Raw genomic sequence first — 18,211 nt, 5'->3', positions numbered from 1 at the left:
CCTCTTTACAGAACCTCTTTACAGAACCTCTTTACAGAACCTCTTTACAGCCCATGCACAGCCTTTACAGAACAGAACTTTCCCAGAAGGCAGTTCTACAAAATGCTTTGGAGAACTTTTGTTCACAGTTCTTTCATTAAAGAACCGGCCTACCTGTTACAGCACCATTAAAGGGGAACTTCGGCAGATTTTTACCCGAGTCTTGATCACTAGAGGTCACCGAGTACTGTCGACAGGAAAAACCTGGACCAGAACGGGTTCTAGCAAACTGGAGATCCTGCAGCTAATGGCCAGAGCTCCCAGTTAGTTATAATACACTTCTTGGGGGCATATCCTAAAGAGTGCCTTTAGCTCCTCTCAACAGACACAAAATGCATTAAAATGTGTGTGCAACATGTTCAGGGCCCTTACGTGACATCAACATGCCTTTTCAACTCAAACGTTGTGCAGAAACCGTACAAACAGTTCTGTCGCCTACCTGTTTTTAATAATCGATCACGGAGATAATGCCTTCACAACGAAAAAATGTCCATGTCTTCACACACTACTCTCCGATTCGCTGAGATTGTTGATCGGAGGTGTTCACAGGTGAAGAAGCTTGGAGTAAGAATAACGTGTGTTGATCTACTGTGGAGAAGAAATGGTTCACGTTTGTGCCTTTCCAAATGGTGGCAACAGAATGAGAAGGTACACGTGCCTACGCTTTCATCGTCTACCTTTCCAGGACCATGAGACACTGCAGTTGTGGCTGGTTGTTCTTCAGCTGGATGTGCAAACTCCCATACACTTGTTGCAGGTAGACGCAGAAGAAGAAACTGTTGCAGGAAGTGTGCAAATTGGAGAGTAGTGTGTGAAGACATGGACATTTTTGAGGGGGAAATAAACTTTTTTTGTTTTTTTCTGGGAGCTCTGGCCATTAGCTGCAGGATCTCCAGTTTGCTAGAACCAGTTCTGGTCGTTGTTTTTCCTGTCGGCAGTACTCGGTGACCTCTAGTGATCAAGACTCGGGTAAAAATCTGCTGAAGTTCCCCTTTAAGGTTCTCTAAAGAACAATTTGGACATCATATGCATGAGAAACCCTCTATAAAGGGTTCTTTACAGCACCACTGTGTTCTCCATCTGAGAACATGAGCTCTATTAAGGGTCTACAAAGGGTTCCTTGCATAGACAGGTCCATTCTGAACCATTCGGATCAATTTCAGCCCCTCAAAAGGGTTCTTTAATCAAGGAAACCAATAACCCATATTAGGAAGCGATATATATCTGCAGTTAAGTTCACTTTTGAGGTGCTTCACTTTCCAACCCCCGTCTGTGGCCCAGCAGCTCTGCGACTGTACCCGTCAGACAGTGAGCGGGACTACAGGCGGATCAGAGCCAAAGTGCATTTTTAAATACATTTATTTTATCTGCAAGAAAAATATTAACAACACAGACCATCTAAAAAAAAGTCCAGTGTGTAAGAATAACGGCACTCGTCAGATTCTTTCATTATGGAGCTAAAAGAGTTCCAGTAACGGGAGGTCAAGAGGTCCCTGAAGTGGTTCTACGAGATCCAGAGAAGTCACGATAAAACACAAAGACCCAAAGAGAAATCGGTGTATTACAGAGCACAGACAACACTAATAAAGGGTTCCTGACAGAACCATTAAAGCACCGTTGCTCTCCCCGTGTAAAAACTGCACCGTGGAGATTTCTGGTGCCACAGCGAGCAGCACCAGCTCTCACACTGTGGTCTGGGGCCGTCCGTGGATCCTCGAGGGGGGAATCCAGAGGAAAACAAGATGTAGTTCATGTTTGTCTCACTCAGAAGGAGACTTACAATGTGGTTTGATGAGTTTACTGATGTGGGGATTCACTCACTCTGCTGTTAGCCTCCCCGCCTACAGAGCACACTATATATAAATAATACAATCCAATACCTCTGCTCTGAGAGGGCTTCTTCAAAGGAAAATAAGTAATACATTCATTGAGTTCCTGCAGTTTTAGAGCACAGATCATTTGCACGAATGAGTCTGGGAAGCCCAGCTGTCTCAGATGGTATAATTAGATTTAAATAATACTGAGGCAACAGTTTTCTTGATTTTCCGTGCTGGATAGGCCTGCAGTTCTGTTGGACTTCACTTCACATTACCTCGGTCTGCCTGGCCAACATTGCACAACCACAAGCAGGGAAAATAGACTTTATGGCCTTATGGATTCAACTAAGGACAATGTGGCTACTATTGCAAACACAGAGCACAACTTATAAGCTACTACGCTCTTATTACCACCCCGTAACACAGGCTGCACACTGACTGACTGCTGTGGAGGTGTTTGCACAGCTGCAACCTGTACTGTATGTTAGAGCTGCAACATGAATCCAACTGTTATCCAAACTGCAGCAAGCAAATGGAAGAAAATGTAAAAAACTGAAGTACTGCAGGTCTGTTCTCCACATTTAAGACAACAGGTTTGTTTGGTGCAGACCTCCAGAAAGTGTCACATCAAAGGGATTTTAACAGTGAAAATGAAACGTGTGATGCAGAACTGATAGTAATTATGCATCAATACGATGTGTTTACCATATGGAGCAGCCCTATCCTGAGGTGCAGTGTAGGCCTACTACCTGTATGCATGCTTCAGGGAATAGAAATAACACATTAAAGGTGTTTTATGGACATTGTATAACTTATATGTGTCACGGTCAAGCAGGTTATGTTCCTGTGATGGTGAAAGTATTACAGTAAACAGACTCCCTCAGGATTATATGAATATTACAGACAACCATGGAGATCAGGAGGTCATTCAGTACAATAAAACCCCCGTATACCCGCTTCCTGTGACCCCCACATATTACCGGGACATTACCGGGGTTTTACCGGGACATTACCGGGATCTGAGTGCCTGTTTATGGTCATTAACTTACATTTTCTGGACCGGCTTCTTCCGTTTCTTCGCCGCGTAAAGCGCCGTGTTCGTCGCCAACATGGTGAATTACCGAGCGAGCGGAGTCGAGTAAAGTGGCTTTAATCCCGGGTTAAATGTACACGTTAACAGGTCCAACCGTGTTCGGTAGAGTCACATCCCTCGACAACCGACCGAATAAAGTTGTGAATGAGTCGTTAAAATCCCCGTAGAGTCCCCGGCTGGTCCCGTGCGCCTCTCAGCTGAAAAAAAACGGACTTTTTGTTGTTTTTGTTTACTCCAAACATCCGGCAGACGTTAGTAAACTGTCACAACGTCTCATAACGGCGACGTTAAAGTGTCTCCGCGCCGGTTTACCGCGAATACCGACACTTTTAGACGTTAAAAAGAGTCCTCGGAGGACTTTTATGTAAATCCTCTGCCTCTGCGTCACCCCGTTGTGATTTGACAGGGCTGCTGCTGCCGCCGCGCGCTCCCGTAGCCGTTTATTTGCGCGTGTCACTGTAACGCGAGAGCGGAAATATTTAAGGTCGTCCGAGCGAGACCCGACAAAGAATGACTGGGAAACTGCATTCCAACCGGGCCGACCTTAAGGAGGAGTTTCAGCGTTTATTACAGTATTAATAATAATAATAATAATAATAATAATAATAGTAATACAAAATTATTCTAATTATAAATAATAATAATATGTATTATTATTATTATTATTATTATTATTATTAATAATAATAATAATAATATGTATTATTAATAATAATACAAAACAATTGTAATTATATTATAATATTAACAATTATAATTCTATAATAATAATAATAACAATAATAACACAAAATCATTATAATTATATAATTATAATAAAATAACAATAATAATTATTATAATACAAAATAATACTAATTATAATTACATAATAATAATAAAACAATAATATGTATTATTATTATTATTAATATATATAATATAATATAAATAATATAATAGTAATAATAATACAAAACAATTATAATAATAAAATATGAAATAATAATTATAACAATGTTTAATAATAATAAAATATGAAATAATAATAATAACAATGTTTATTATTATTAATAATAATAATAATAAAATAATAATGAAATAATTATAATTATATATTAATTTATTTACATTGACACATTTCAGGTAAATTCAAATAAATTAATGCATAAATACATTTACTATAATACTGATTAATCTATTTACATTTACAAATATTTCTATAAATGAATGTATAAATCAATAATTATATGTGCTATACTACTAATTAACTTATTTCCATTTACACACTTACAGTAAATTCAAATAAATAAAAAACAAATTTACTGTAATATCGACAGTAAAATCTATTGACATTTAGAAATATTTCAAAATATCAAGTAAATAAATCAATAATCTACTGACATTTACACATAAACAATAAATTAAAATTAAAGAATTACTTCATTTTCTACAGTGTTTATAAACCAAATCAATCTACATTTACAGATATTACAGCACATTGTAATTAACTGAATATATCCCCCAACCCTTTACAAGCCAAAGGTTCCCATGTGTCTGTTGTCAGGTTTCTTTATTCTAACAGCTAAAACATGTTGTTATTTACAGATGTATTTATTTATCTGTTACTGTGTGCCGATCCCAGCTGACATTGGGGTTCTTTGATTAACTGCAAATAATTTGTAAAGTTTGATCATCATATGATCGTCATGTGAGGAGGATCCGGTGTTATTACCCTCGGCTTTATTATTTCAGTTTAAATTGTGCTCACATGTTGCTGTGTTTTGACTCAGAGTCTCTCTTGTCCTGTTAATCAATCTGCTGTTTATCTGCTGGTGGCTCTAATGCAAACTGAGGGGCAACAGAGTATCTACACAATGCAACAGGAAAAGCTCAGTGTGTAAGATATTTGCCCCAGTGTGTTATCATGAGCTGATGAGGACAACCTGAGCCACTCATAAACAGGCTTTCTATCCTCCAGTGAGCGTTTTATCCCTCCACCACCGCCACTGGTGTCAAGGGCCTGTCTTGGCCTCTCAAATACCCCCTTTAGCCACCACAGAGCCACGTCCAATATCGAAACAGCTCTTGGTTCAAGACCAGCAAAGGGTTGCGCTGGAACCAGTTTTCCTGGCCGAGAGCCAGTCCAAAGGTGAAGAACTGGTTTGAGATTAGGCCCCTCAGATGGCCCTGGTGGAAATGGGGTAAAAGGGACATCCGGCTGGCTGCTGTTTACTGAGCTCTGTCCTTACAGATCAACCGATCTGATCCGATAAAGCTTTGCATTACACTTGTGGTGCCTTTTTCTAATAGAATTACTTTGGCTCATTTCAGAGAGAGATGCAGGTTCAACGAGGCCTTTATTTCCTCTAAAGGACTCTCATGGTCCTTCGGGGGCACTCTGGATTGGGACTCATTTTATGAGACTTCAGGTCTGTTTATACAGATTTGAAATAGCTGGTGGTCAAAACAAAAGCACTGACATTTGTGAGACTTTCCCAGGGCGGCACTGTCATATCTGTTGAAAACAACGTCTAACATCCGTCTCATTCTGGTTGACGTTGTGAAAACACACGATTTGGCTGCACAAACTGTAGATTTGTCACTCTAGCTGGGCGGTTATCTACAGGTGAAGGTTCACTTTCTCTCCCCTGTTGTTTAACTCTGTGCTGGCAAAAGCTTTGTATATTACTCTATGACACCAGGTGCATAGAGCCAAGGTGCATGTACATGTTTGTCCAATGCTTCGGTCATTGGCAGTCAGTCACCTTGTCCTCCTACGCGCTGTCAGAGTGAGGTGAACAGGGTTGTGCAGGGTCATGAGAGGAGTCATTGTATTCATGATAGATCTTGGTGTTTTTGTTCTTGGTGAGGGACTTGCTGTGGCACGCCAGGAACCAAATTTACACAAACGAAAAGGCTCACAAATTCACTTTTTGTGTCCCAACTTCAGGCTGCAAATAAAAAGCTCAGAGATCACCAGCCTCACCGGTTTAGTCGCAATATTTCTCCTCCAACATCTGTCGGTTATAAAGTAAACTGGAACTTTTTGGTTGTTTTTCATTTGTGACTTCTCGTCATGACGACTCAGGTTGTGTAACGCGGCGCTGCTGACTTCCAAGATCTCGGTTGTAAATATGAACTGTCACGCATGCAGGATTTTTCTGGACGGAAATATTGACGAGAAGGAACTTGAAACACAAGCTGGGTTTTTTATTTGGTGTTTGAAGTTCAGACCAAGAGCAGCTTTGGGCTGCAGCGGCACAAACGAAGACAAAATCCATTTCAGACTTTTCATTCATATTTTCACAACTGGTAGTTTAAACTGAAAAAGTGAAACAAAAGAGCAGAAACTGAATGACTGATTCATTCCAACTACAGTAGGTTTGTTATTATTGTGTCATTGCTTCCTTACTTGTGTATATATTTAAATATATTTAAGTTGATGTATAATCATTGGGTTTCTTTTCGTGAAGTTAAAACATACGGAAACATTTTGTATAATGTGGAGACACCTGTAGTGGCTACAGGGTCTCTCACATCAAAACAATGAGAAAAGAAGTTCGATGAGGTGGTGAAGCAGCGCGGGATCATGGGAGTTGTTGTCTTCACCACCAGCGTGCAGCTTGAGAACAATGAAAGTGGAGGTTGGAGGATCATCTGTCTGTCAAGCACATAATCGCCACTGATGTGATCTTAATGAAACTTTGGAGAAAGACGAATGTTTGACGTCTTTATCTGTTTTTATATCGAGGTTTTTTTGCCGATCCATCCTGTGGCCTCTCCTCCTGCATGGTGGACGGGAGGTCGTGTGTCTGAAGTTGTTTCTCCTGGAGCCACATTCCTCACATACTTGATAAGAATGTTTATTTTTACTTACAAAATTGAGTTAGTTTTCATCAGTTCCAGCTATTTTTTTTTTTTTAGTTCAATGAACTTATCTGGTGTTACAGTGTCACCCTACAACTTTACACCCTACATCTGCAACCCACTGGTGACCAGCTCATTTATTCTTCTACCTTTTGAGGATGATGTTGACACCAGAGCAGATTTGACGCAGTTATATAAACTGTCTTATGTAAACCCATTTCATTCTTTTTTTTCTTCACCTGTAATTAAAATGTACTTTTCATTTGTGACTGCTTTGCATATAAAACAGTTCCAGGTTGGTTGGCAGCGCTGCATGAGCGAGAGCTCCTGGCATCCATGTTGCCATGGCAGGACGTTGTTTTTGACACTAAACACGCCGGTAACAAGTCAACAGCTATCTGCGATATGCCACCCTCTGGCCCTATTAAAAAGCAACCTTTGTTTAAAATACACCCTGTTTTAATACAGCTTGGCTCGGACCCACAGCGTCTGGCAGCCACACTCACTCACTTTTCTTTATGGGACGCCTTTAAAAAGAGCCACAGCCTCTTCTGCAGCTCGGCTCCATGTTTCTGTCTGTGAGCTGATTCTGGGATGGATGACAGGTTGATTTGTGCCTGAGAAGTTTGAATTTAATGGCTTTGTGATCTTGAGACGCTAATGGAGGCATGCAGTTGTTGCTCTTAATTGAGACATCCACAAAATGATTTATAGCAGGTAATTAAAACAAATGATAGTGCTTTTAAAAAGATAATAGGCTCCTGAAGTCTTCGGCTGACAACAAGATTATGGATCAGTTTTTTTGTGCTTTTTCTCTGATCACTTCAGCTGCAGCAGATGAATTGTCAGCCCGTTTTTTTTTTTTTTTTTGGGATTAACTGTACAAAAAACACAGGGAGTTAGGAAGCCAGCAGCCATTGTTCCTCATGATTAGCATGCTCCATGACTAAACTTCACCAGTTTATATATTTGGCAGCACCAAAACAGGCTGAAGAGCTGCGGTAACTTTCCACTGTGCCACCGCAGGCTGCTGCAGCATTTTATTGCGACATGCAGAGGTGGCATTTACACAGCAGTAAACGCGCTCCCAAACTCTGACTACAACTTGTGAACTTTCTGTTCCGTCATGTTTTTTAAAGCTGGATTTAAAGGGGGGGAGGGTTCGGCAGTCAGCTACACGACGGCAGTGCCTTGCTCAACGGCACCTCATCGCCTGTTAAGAAGAGGAGGGAGTCAATCGCTCTTCTTATCCAACCTGAATATGACTTTTTTCGTGCCTTTGCCATGAAAAGAAAATTTGTTTTTGAAAAAGTTGATGCGACAAAAACAGACAATCCTGCACACTGACGATCACTTGCACTCCCGTTAACAAGAGTTTGGTCCCAAAAATCTACCTGATGGAAGTTCTGAGGACTAAAAGGTTAATTATTGAGTTTTTATCTGAAAAAGTAATAATAACTGCAGATAATATAAAGCAATTCATCTTACTAACTGTATCTTCAATAGCTCTTCATATCGCTTCGAATATTAAAATTAAACGTTCTCCTTTCTGTTTAATATCTACAAGGTGTTGCAACACAAGAAAGTAACATGACATTCAGGACCTGCTTCTGTTAACCCGAGTTTATGAGCAACCGAAGGACAAGAGGTCAAAGGTCAACAACACAGGTCTTATAATCAACCAAACACACTCTATTCTCTGTGTAATTAACAACATTAAGTCAATGGAAGTATTTCAGACCCATAAGATAAACGGAGCAACATGATTATCTGGAGTTGTGTTTGTCTTTCAACTCCGATTTTGGTCTCCACCAATTCCTGGAGGAAATATCTGTCTCTTTAGCTCCACTATGTTCATCAGTAAGTCTCTAAAGACCAAAACACACCAAACAGCATGCATAAAAACAACCGCCCCAGTCATTTTCTATGAATAACCCAGACACCAGCTTTATAATGGCTTTATAAAGACATTGCCTGGCGACTTAGTGGCGTATGATAGTGTCTTTTTGTCCATTTTAGTGTCCTTCAGTTGAAGAAGGCTCCGCAGGTAGTGAACGGAGGGTTTTTACAGTTTCTTCTCTGGAAACGAATCCGTGTACTTTGCTGCCAACAGATTTTACATTTTGAAATAAGAAACGAGCTGATTCCCAACTACCATTTACCATTTATTTGTTTTATATTTTTTAAACAAAAGCAGAAAACGGGTTGTTTCTTCTTCTTGTATCTCAAAATACTGAGAAACTTTCTCAATATTTTGAGGTACTAAGTCAACATTTTGTTAATATCTTATATAGTCATTATAATGACTTACAGAATCCTTTTGTTACTGGCAGAAATGGGCGTCCATAGTTTGGTCTGGAACACTGTCCTGCACGAAGCCCTGACCTCAACCATCCAACACGAGCCAGACCTTATCGACATCAGTGCTGATTAAAAGCCTGAAATCAGAAGAGTGCAGGATGTTATAACAGCAGGATGATGCCCAAAATCATTCAACTATCACGTAAACATTTGAGTATCCACATTTGTTTCTGCAGAGTAACTCAGATCTGCCCTCCATCAAGATTAAACCTTATATTTCCAGTGGTGATACATAAAAAAGACATTATTTAACTTTCACAGACGGTTGACAGAACTACTTAAGTTTCCGTCTGGTCGTCTTTGGCTTTGACGCGTCTCCAAAATGTGAAACGGCACCAAACACGGGACAGTGATCAGGTCGAAGCTTTCAGACATAAGAGGTCTCAAATTAGCATTGGGCCACCGACAGACGCAGGGGTAAAGGATGTAGATCAAGATATGATTAAAGGTCGCAGCCACACAAAATTACAGGCCTGCTGCAGTCATGTTATTTTCCATGTCGAGCCGGTCTGGAATGGCTCGGACCTGCGGCTCATCCTTCAGTCCTGGTTAGTGGTGAAAGCCGTGCAGCCGGAGGAGACACGGCAGGCTGCAGCTCTGGTTAATAGTCGTATCCGGCACAGGCCTGTTCTGGTAAATTGGTGACAGATGTTGGTGAGTTTGGATGCAAATTGGGGCTTTCAGAAGGGAGGTTTGTTCCGATCTATTGAAGTAAGGAATTAAAAAATGGCTTTCATGAGTGGAATTCAGGGTTTGTGTGTAGCTTTTAGTGCCTTAATCGCATTTCTTTTCCCAGTGTAGAGATTTAGGGGAATTGATCAGTTTTGTACTTTGAAAGGGACACCAAGGAGTGTTCATTAAAGCTCTTGTTGGTCTATTAAACATACAATAGTTTGGTGAGGTGGTGAAGCAGCATGGGATCATGGGAGTAGTTGTCTTCACCACCATTGGTGTCATTGCAGTCAGCTTCTCCCGGTTAGGATTCCTTCAGTGTTCATGGTTCAGGAGGTTTCTACCGGGGGCCCAATTATCCACAGAGGTCTCCTCCTCTCCAACACAAACAGACCCGCTGATTAAAACCACTCACACACTGAATAAAGCAGTTCCACCTTAACAATCACTGCTTCTCCCACGCTGTTGGACAGACAAAGGGCGTCCCGGAGGGGCTGCGAGCCGAGCTGCTGCTAACGTTAGCTCAGCTTGTTTCTCTGATAACTTAAGATCCAGACGTCCGATGACCAAAATCCTTCATCCGGTTCAAATCTAGAGTTAAAAAGCACCAAGATCTAAACAGTGGATGGTAACAATGTGGCTTCAGACTGGATCAACAGTCAATGTGTGACAGCTTCTGGCAGACAACCATTGACAGGTGACCAGTGAAACGCAGCGTTATCTAAATAAAATGACTAATGATTTTGTGAGTTTGAACATTGTTGGAAACATTTCAGATAATGTAAGAACACAACTGAACTACATATAGAACAGAGAAATATAGTTTATACACTGTTTAATGAGGCTTGAGAGAGCTGATTGTTAATGAACTGTTTCTTGCATCTTGTGCAGGAATTCTTAGTTTTGGCTCGACAAGCATGTTTGTTTCTTAAACAAGACCTAAAAGGGCTTCATTAGCACAAATGTGGTAAAACCTTCTAAACCCAAACCGGAGCATGCTATCTTTGACCTTTATATTGGTATAAATCACTGAAAGTCGTGAGGAAACAATGACAGTATTTTCCTGCCCCAGTTTGACCTTCACATTGAGGAATTAAGGAAACACTCTCATTAACTGTTTTTACTGCAATTAGTAAGATTAATTTGCACATTAAATGATGCAACGTCTCACACCTTTACGAGGCTTTTGTGCTGGAAAGCAATTTATTTCTATTCTCTTCTTATCAGCTGATGCCTGTAAGTAAAGTCTGTATCTTCCGGCAGCTTGTGGCTTGTTTTATTGTGTCTTTATAGTTTATTTACTGTGGTTTTATTGTTTTTTATAAGATGCTTTTACCATGTGTTCACCACTGGAAACTGCAATCCGAGTTTCACTGGTGGGAAACAGACGAATCAAAACTGAACTTTACTGAATTTCGGGGATTTTTGGAGTGAATAAGACAGGAAGCAGAACAGATTTAGTGTAACAATTGTTTCTGACCAGTTGTTACTTCTGCTAATAACTTAACTACCAAGAAGCCAGTCCAAATATAAAGTTTCTATCGTAGATATTAATTTTTATTTCATTATGAACTACAGAGAATCATCAGTGCAGTTATATTTCTTGTGTGAATAACTGCTGGGAAAAAGAGGAGCCGATGAGTCATTGCTTACAGCAGTGGTTCCCAGCCTGGGAGTCGGGACCCCCACTTGGGGTCGCCAAAGCTTCATGGAAGGGTTTCGAGGCCTTCTTGATTTGAAGGCACAAAGGGAAACTTTAAAAATATACACAGTAGGCTGATATCTCATCGTCCTGCATTAAAAAAGTAAGCAGTTATAACAACCAGATAGGTTATAAGAGTCAGGGACAAGAAAACAAAGCCTATTAAGTTTAAATCTAAATTAGATTAAAAAAACACAGACAGAGAATTGTATAAAAGTTCCTAAAAATATGAAAACTCATCCAATAATCTGCTCAGAAATAATCCAAATCTCTTATTTTACACAACCTTCCTTCAGTTACTGTGTTCACTGTTTGCAGTTTATCAGCTGTTCTGTGGGGGACGCCAGTTCAGCCAATGATAGAAAAGGGGTCTCTTGAGGAAGAAGGTTGAGAGCTGCTGGCTTACAGGATCAGGCTGACAGATAAAGACACCATAAAGAAATATCAGTGGTATTAAAGAACCAGGCATGTTAGTAACATCTAAAAGATCAGGCATTAAAATATATATAACATAATGTTTTATTTGATAGTAGACTGACTCTGCAAGAGAACATCTCTCTCTCTTTAATCTGGATGTATTGTTGGAATTACTGTCTGTCAACTGTCTTTACTTTATGTATGTATGTAATTATGTGACGGCAGATGTTGGCGACGTGTGTCTGCTGTGGTGAAACTACAATGTTGTGAAGATGGACGACAAGAGGCCCATTTTAGAAACTTCACACCTGCCTCTTAAAGTTGTTTCATGTAGGCAAAATAAAAAAAAAGAATAGAGACTTCGAATCATACAAATCTGCTACTGCACATTGCAAATATTCTTTATGTTTAATACTTCTGCACATTCCTGCACAAACAGCCATATTGTACATATTGTCTTTATAATATTTTCTATTTTTGACTTGCAGTGCTTGTTTTCTTTGTCCTGTGTTTATTCTTAAGCACCAATATACCAAGGCAAATTCCTTTAGAATAAAACTCATTCTGACTCTGATCATTCTTAAGTTTCAGCATCTGTGACTCAATTTAAATATTTAAATGATATCGTAACAATCTGAGGAATAACTCTGAGTATTTTAATATAATAATGTTTAGACCACAACTTTATAACAAGTGGATTTTGCAACAGTAGCATCACGTTCATGGTTTGCCAGTGTGTCAAACTTACTATTCTTTTATTCAGAAGCAAACAAATGTGTAATAGGAAAGGAATTAATTGAGGGGGCTTGGTGAATCACTCAGGCCTCCTTCACTCAGCTGCATGTGGATAAATCGAGCTGTTTCCACATTGTTTTATGTTATGATTTCTCTTACATGCTTAGATTGAAGTTCTGTTACAGAAAGCTGCAGTTGAACCCATTATTCAGGCGTTTACTGTTGGAAATGACACTTGATTTAAGGATGATCTGCAATTATGTGAACAAGTGAAATTTTATTGCCTCACTGACAGATTTGTTTACTTGTTTCAGACCAAACAATCGCCCTCCCACGAAGATGACAGATCGACTGTAGTCCTGCCAGTCGTCTCCCTCTCATGAAATCGTCTGGACCTCTGACCTAAAAGCCTCCTACCCTGTACTTTAACCCAACAGCCTCTGAAAACCTCTGTTCCTATTTATACCACACACAGCTGAACATTACTGCTCGTTAAACCCGCTCTTGTGGCGCACAGCGAGCTTGTTAGCAATTTGTTTGGGGGAAGAGTTATCAGACAGTAAACTGTACATGAATTTGGATATTCCTTTGATCTTCGCTGCATGCAAATCATAATCGCAAGTTATTCAAATCATGTAATGTCTTTATAATATAGAGAGTCCTGTGTTGAAGGCATCAACGTCAGTTTGGTTCAGAGCCTGATATGATCATGAATACTGGCCTGATTTCAAGTACATTTGCTGTGGATGGTTATGTTTAATGAATCCTAAAGTGTTATGATGATCTCCTTTTCCTCTAATGGCATAAACAGGACAAATTATTCCTCTTGCACGCATGTACGTAGATGGAGCCGCCAGTAGGTCTTCAAGACATTTTTGTGTTTAATGTGTTATTTTCTTTGTCTTTATTGCTGAAACACATATGACAGAAACAGACTACAGTCACTCGAAAGGGAAGTGTGGGGTTTGGATTAAAGAGCAGCAGACTAAGAGACCACGGCGGGTGCTGTTGCCCCAAGAGGAGAGGAAGAGAGCAGGAGCCATGCTAATGTCCGGTCTGGACGAAGTGGGACTGGCCAAACAAAGGGGAATCAGAGATTCACATCCTTACTGAGACCTACTCCATCACCATCCAAACACTCGAAGGGTGGACTGCGTTCAGAGCCGACAGAGTGCAGGACGAGAGGAGGCGGACTCTGATGAAATCACCACTATCTTCCTTACTGACTATCAATAAGCAGGAATTAGGAGGTTATTGATGGAAAACTTGTAGTACTTGTTGTAGAATCACCCAGAATGAGGCATCAGTAAGCGCTTTATAATTTAGAGTTAATATGCTACTAATATAGATGCTAGCAGGCTACTAGTTAATGGTGAATATAAATTGTTACTAAAGTACATATTATATTATATATTAATTATATATTAGGGATTATATATGAGATTATGTGGCAGCAATCTGAGATTTAAAACACGAAAAAAGAGTTTTTCTAAACTGTCAGTTAAACGTTTGTTTTAAGCTATTTGGTTAAAAGCTTTAGTCATAGTTTAAATAAGAACAAAACATTTCCAGCAATGTTATTGTTCGTCTCAGTAGAAAACTTGCTTTCATGAGTTGGGAATTGAACCCAGGTCACTGAAATTGAAAGCACATGTGTCCGACCAAACAAGGATGTTATCGCACAAGTTGTATCAGTAAATCTGCCTCAATGCAGATTAGTTTGCTTTAGATCTCTTGATTAACACACCAATTTATCTCCATCTTAAAAATATATACTTTGGTTGTTTTGTAGGTTGATTTTGTGAGTGTTAATTGGATGAAGATTAAAAGAGCAGCACCAGTATGTTAATATTGAGTTAACCCTACATTGAGACATCTTTGTTTTACTGTCTTTGGAAGAAGCAGGTGTTGCATTTTTCAACTGGTGGACGTCTCAAGTTGGAATGAAACTCCTCATTTGTCCACGCAGTCTCGTCTTGAGCCTCAACATCAGTAGGTTTGACTTCACATGTCGAGGTCAAAGCGCTTCAGAAGATGAATGATTTGCCGGCATCTCTGCGGCCCATGCAGCCGTCCGCTCCTTCAGAGTTGTTTGAAGTGGAAACATTTTTCTGCCGTCCTGTCAGCAGCAACGTGCAGCAAGATCACAAATCAGGAGTTAAAATAAATAAAGCTTTCTCCTCCTGCGAGCTTCAGCCGATCCGGAGACGATTAAAGTCTATTTGTTACAGTGGAGGAATCTGAAGATGAGTTAAAGTGTGTGTTTATGGGTGGGTGTACATGTGTGAACAAACCCTTTGTTAAACTGCTTGAAACAACTCAGCAGAGTATTAATTCACTAAAGCTTGAACCTGTTGTAAACAAGTCTGAACCTATCGTCACAGATCGGTTTGTGGAGTCCCGTTTTGAAGCCTTGACAGTTTGTTGGAGCCAGCGGAGGTGACGTACCTCGAGTTGAGCTGCTCTCATTGGCTGCGCAGTTTGACTCATCTGTACCATGAAACGACGGCGGCTCGCCTGGTCACACATGATCTCTTATTCCAGGTAAACAGTAAAATGTGTTTGTGAAAAGATTTTAGGAGAGAAATAGTCAATGCAGTCAGTAAGAAGGAAGCCTTGCCCTAATACCCTGCTTTATGGTCTATTTTACCCTAAATGGGACCATCATTTACTAAATGAGCATCATGCTGTATGGAAGAAGAAACTAGAGACTGAGAACATAAGCTCTTTAGGAATCTGTTTACTGAGCTCATAAATCAAGAGAAAAGTCAGCTCATTTCTCCATAAGACTGAATGGTATCTGTGTTTTATTGCAGCCAATGGAGCTGCCCCCTGCTGGCCATTACATAGAATGCAAGACTTCACTTCACAGACTCAGAAGCTCTGTCCGTTATATACAGTATACTGTCAATGGTTGTAAATATTGCTTTTTTTAAAAGTCCCCAGGTTCGTATTCATGGATTTCCTTGGTAACATCTAGCTCTACCGATCAGAGACATTGCTGTTTGAGGGATTGTGGGTACTGTAGTACTTCTCCATGAGATTGGACTTGTGCTTGTACACCATTGTTTCACAATCTCATGGTAATTCTAACTTCAATCTTTATGACATTATAGCTAATAATGGAAACCCTATATTCAGAATAGGAATTCTGTGATCGCTCCCACCAGTTCACCCATGTTCGATTTGTTTTTTCCTAGGGTGCTGTTTCACCATAAATGCATCACAACTTTCTCCACACCGGTGCCCTTTTTAGTTTTTTAGCCCCAGCGTCTGCCACTGGTCATTCGGAATAAAAACATTACATTTTATGGCAATCCTTCCAGTATGTCTGGAGATATTTCAGTCTGGTCCTATTGCCCCGGCTGACTGCCATCCATAGAGAAGACAAAATGTCGGACTTTAACACACATTGACAGTCAATGCAGGTCCCTCCCTAACCTTAACCAAATGGTTATTATTCCGACCATGATGACGAAAGTAGTCATTTTTAACTCGAACCAGAATCTTTTCCCTGAACCGAACCACATTGTTTTGTGCCTAAACCTCCCCGAACCTTAAAGTGACAGTTCACCCAAGTACCTGTAGGAGGTTTATCCACCTACATTGTTTTGGTGTGAGTTGCTGAGTGGAACCAGATGGCACTCAATAACAATGTCTCCAGTTAGATAATCCACAGAGTTTGTTGTGAGCAGTTTCGTGGAGGAACTATTTTCTTTCTACCGAACTTCACCTGCCAACTGCATCACTGTGCAGAAGAAAGTATTTTTGAGCTAACATCATCATAGACCGTATAAAACACCTGTCACTCAAAGTGGCCACGTCCTTAATTAATTAATAACTTTAAGCCATAATAATTTAATTTTATCAATTTAAACAGATGAGTTATATAGAAATTCACCCCCGTACAGTTGAATTTTGGGGTGACCTGTCCCTTTAATATAGTGGTCTACAATCAGAAAGTGTAAACAAGTGTCATATAATTTGCAGATTGAAGTATTCTGTCAACATATTTACCAATGTGTCTTTTTTAATGGTTGCTATAAAGTCTGTGGGGAAAATCTGTTTGGGTCCAAGCAGGATTTCTTGTTGCAGTACTGTGGTTTGCCACCAGAACAAAGGCTGAAGTCTCATTTTCACATATTTTACTTTTTCAAACTTGTCAGAGGATATTTGCATAATGTGACTCAGCTCCAAAACATGCCCCATTTGTTTAGAGAGGGTCGACTTGTAATTCTCTGCAAGCTGCGATTCAGCCTTTAGTGCCGGACCCACTGAGAATCAACACCAGACAACAAATCTGCAGCGAGCGACTAATGGCAAGATATGACTTTGTTGTTGACGCTACTTCCATTTATTTTCCACAACATCAGCAGAAGGAAAAACAAAAGGCCTCGGCTCATTACGACCCACATGAATACTCGCTGAGCTTGTCCGCAAAACACAACGAAGTAAAAACACTGAGGTTTCAACAACGACAACAACACAAGTATGCAGCTGAATAAACTGCAGCTTATCATTAAAAATATCCAGAAAGCATTGATGTTAGAGGGGAGAATTGGACACAGACTACTGGAAAACATGCGCTCAGCTCATGCAACCCATCTGTTTCCTGCTGTTTGACATCTCTATTGTTTGTTATAGATGCATTTAAACAGAATTTACTTAATTCTTCATTCAAAAAACACATTTATTGTGGTTTCATATGCTGCCTTGTGTTTGACGCCTGTCATCGATTCAGTATGGGCATATGAAACCGAAACTGTAGCTTGCTCTTCCTCTTCTTTAACTACTACTAATTAGGATTTGTGTTTGTTTGCTCCCCTGTGTTCCCTCCAGGTGCTGACAGGATGATTGGTTTCCACCTGTGCAGTCCGACCTTGCTGCTCATTGGCTCAACTAATCTTAAGATGGCCAATCACAGTGGCAAGACCTCAATAAAAGACAGCTCACTTTGACTCTGCTGTTTTGTGTGTGTGGACATTTATTTTGTGCAGCTCCAGAGCCGAATGAGAGCCAGGCTTTATTAACCCTGACTCGACAGATAAAGCATCATATTTCATGTTCTTATGTTTGCATTTGCATTATTTTTATTAGACTGCATTAAAATACAACAGGTAGGCTGCATATTAATACTCTAACAATAAATTAACACATATTTTTACAATCATTGATGTGATATTGTTACTTTTATATTGTGTTTATCGGGAATAAATGAAGGCAAATAAAAATATAATTAAAGTGAATAATTTGTCAGCGTCAACTCACTTCAACTTTTCGTGACTTCTAAAATCAAATTCATTAATTTAAACATACACAGAAATGTTCCAAACTTTGCTCTAAATGTACTTCATAAAACAACATTTTAACCTCCACTGCTCACTACATACGTCATTCTGCACAGCGGAGCTCAAACATCAGGAACAAGAAGAAAAGATTTATGACAGGAGGGAAAACTAGCACTTTCACAGGTGTAGGTTTCAGAGTAAATCGTGAACAAACTGCTTTGGCTGCTTTTCATGAAAA

The 18,211-nt window shown here is 39.8% G+C and overlaps 1 protein-coding gene and 1 long non-coding RNA gene across 3 annotated transcripts in view; one reads left to right on the top strand and one right to left on the bottom strand.

The window, feature by feature from the left end:
• Positions 1-3,363, bottom strand: part of LOC127378970 (aryl hydrocarbon receptor) — a 67,932-nt gene extending 64,569 nt beyond the window's left edge. The window contains exon 1 of the mRNA XM_051428375.1: positions 2,906-3,363. Coding sequence (XP_051284335.1) covers positions 2,906-2,967 — 62 coding nt within the window. The 5' untranslated portion in view covers positions 2,968-3,363. The remainder of the gene's footprint in view (positions 1-2,905) is intronic.
• Positions 3,364-12,799: 9,436 nt separating this feature from the next.
• LOC127378973 (uncharacterized) lies at positions 12,800-17,934 on the top strand. Of its 2 annotated transcripts, XR_007888227.1 has the most exons (3): positions 12,800-14,955; positions 15,070-15,229; positions 17,525-17,934. It is a non-coding gene; the product is annotated as an uncharacterized LOC127378973 (long non-coding RNA). The 2 variants fall into 2 exon arrangements; XR_007888226.1 differs by having other exon boundaries at positions 12,800-15,229.
• Positions 17,935-18,211: the final 277 nt, after the last annotated feature.

Source organism: Dicentrarchus labrax, unplaced genomic scaffold (genome assembly GCF_905237075.1).
Source record: "Dicentrarchus labrax unplaced genomic scaffold, dlabrax2021, whole genome shotgun sequence".
Classification (NCBI taxonomy): Eukaryota; Metazoa; Chordata; class Actinopteri; family Moronidae; genus Dicentrarchus; species Dicentrarchus labrax.
The sequence above is the reverse complement of the archived record's forward strand: the minus strand, read 5'-3'. Positions and strand labels throughout refer to the sequence as shown.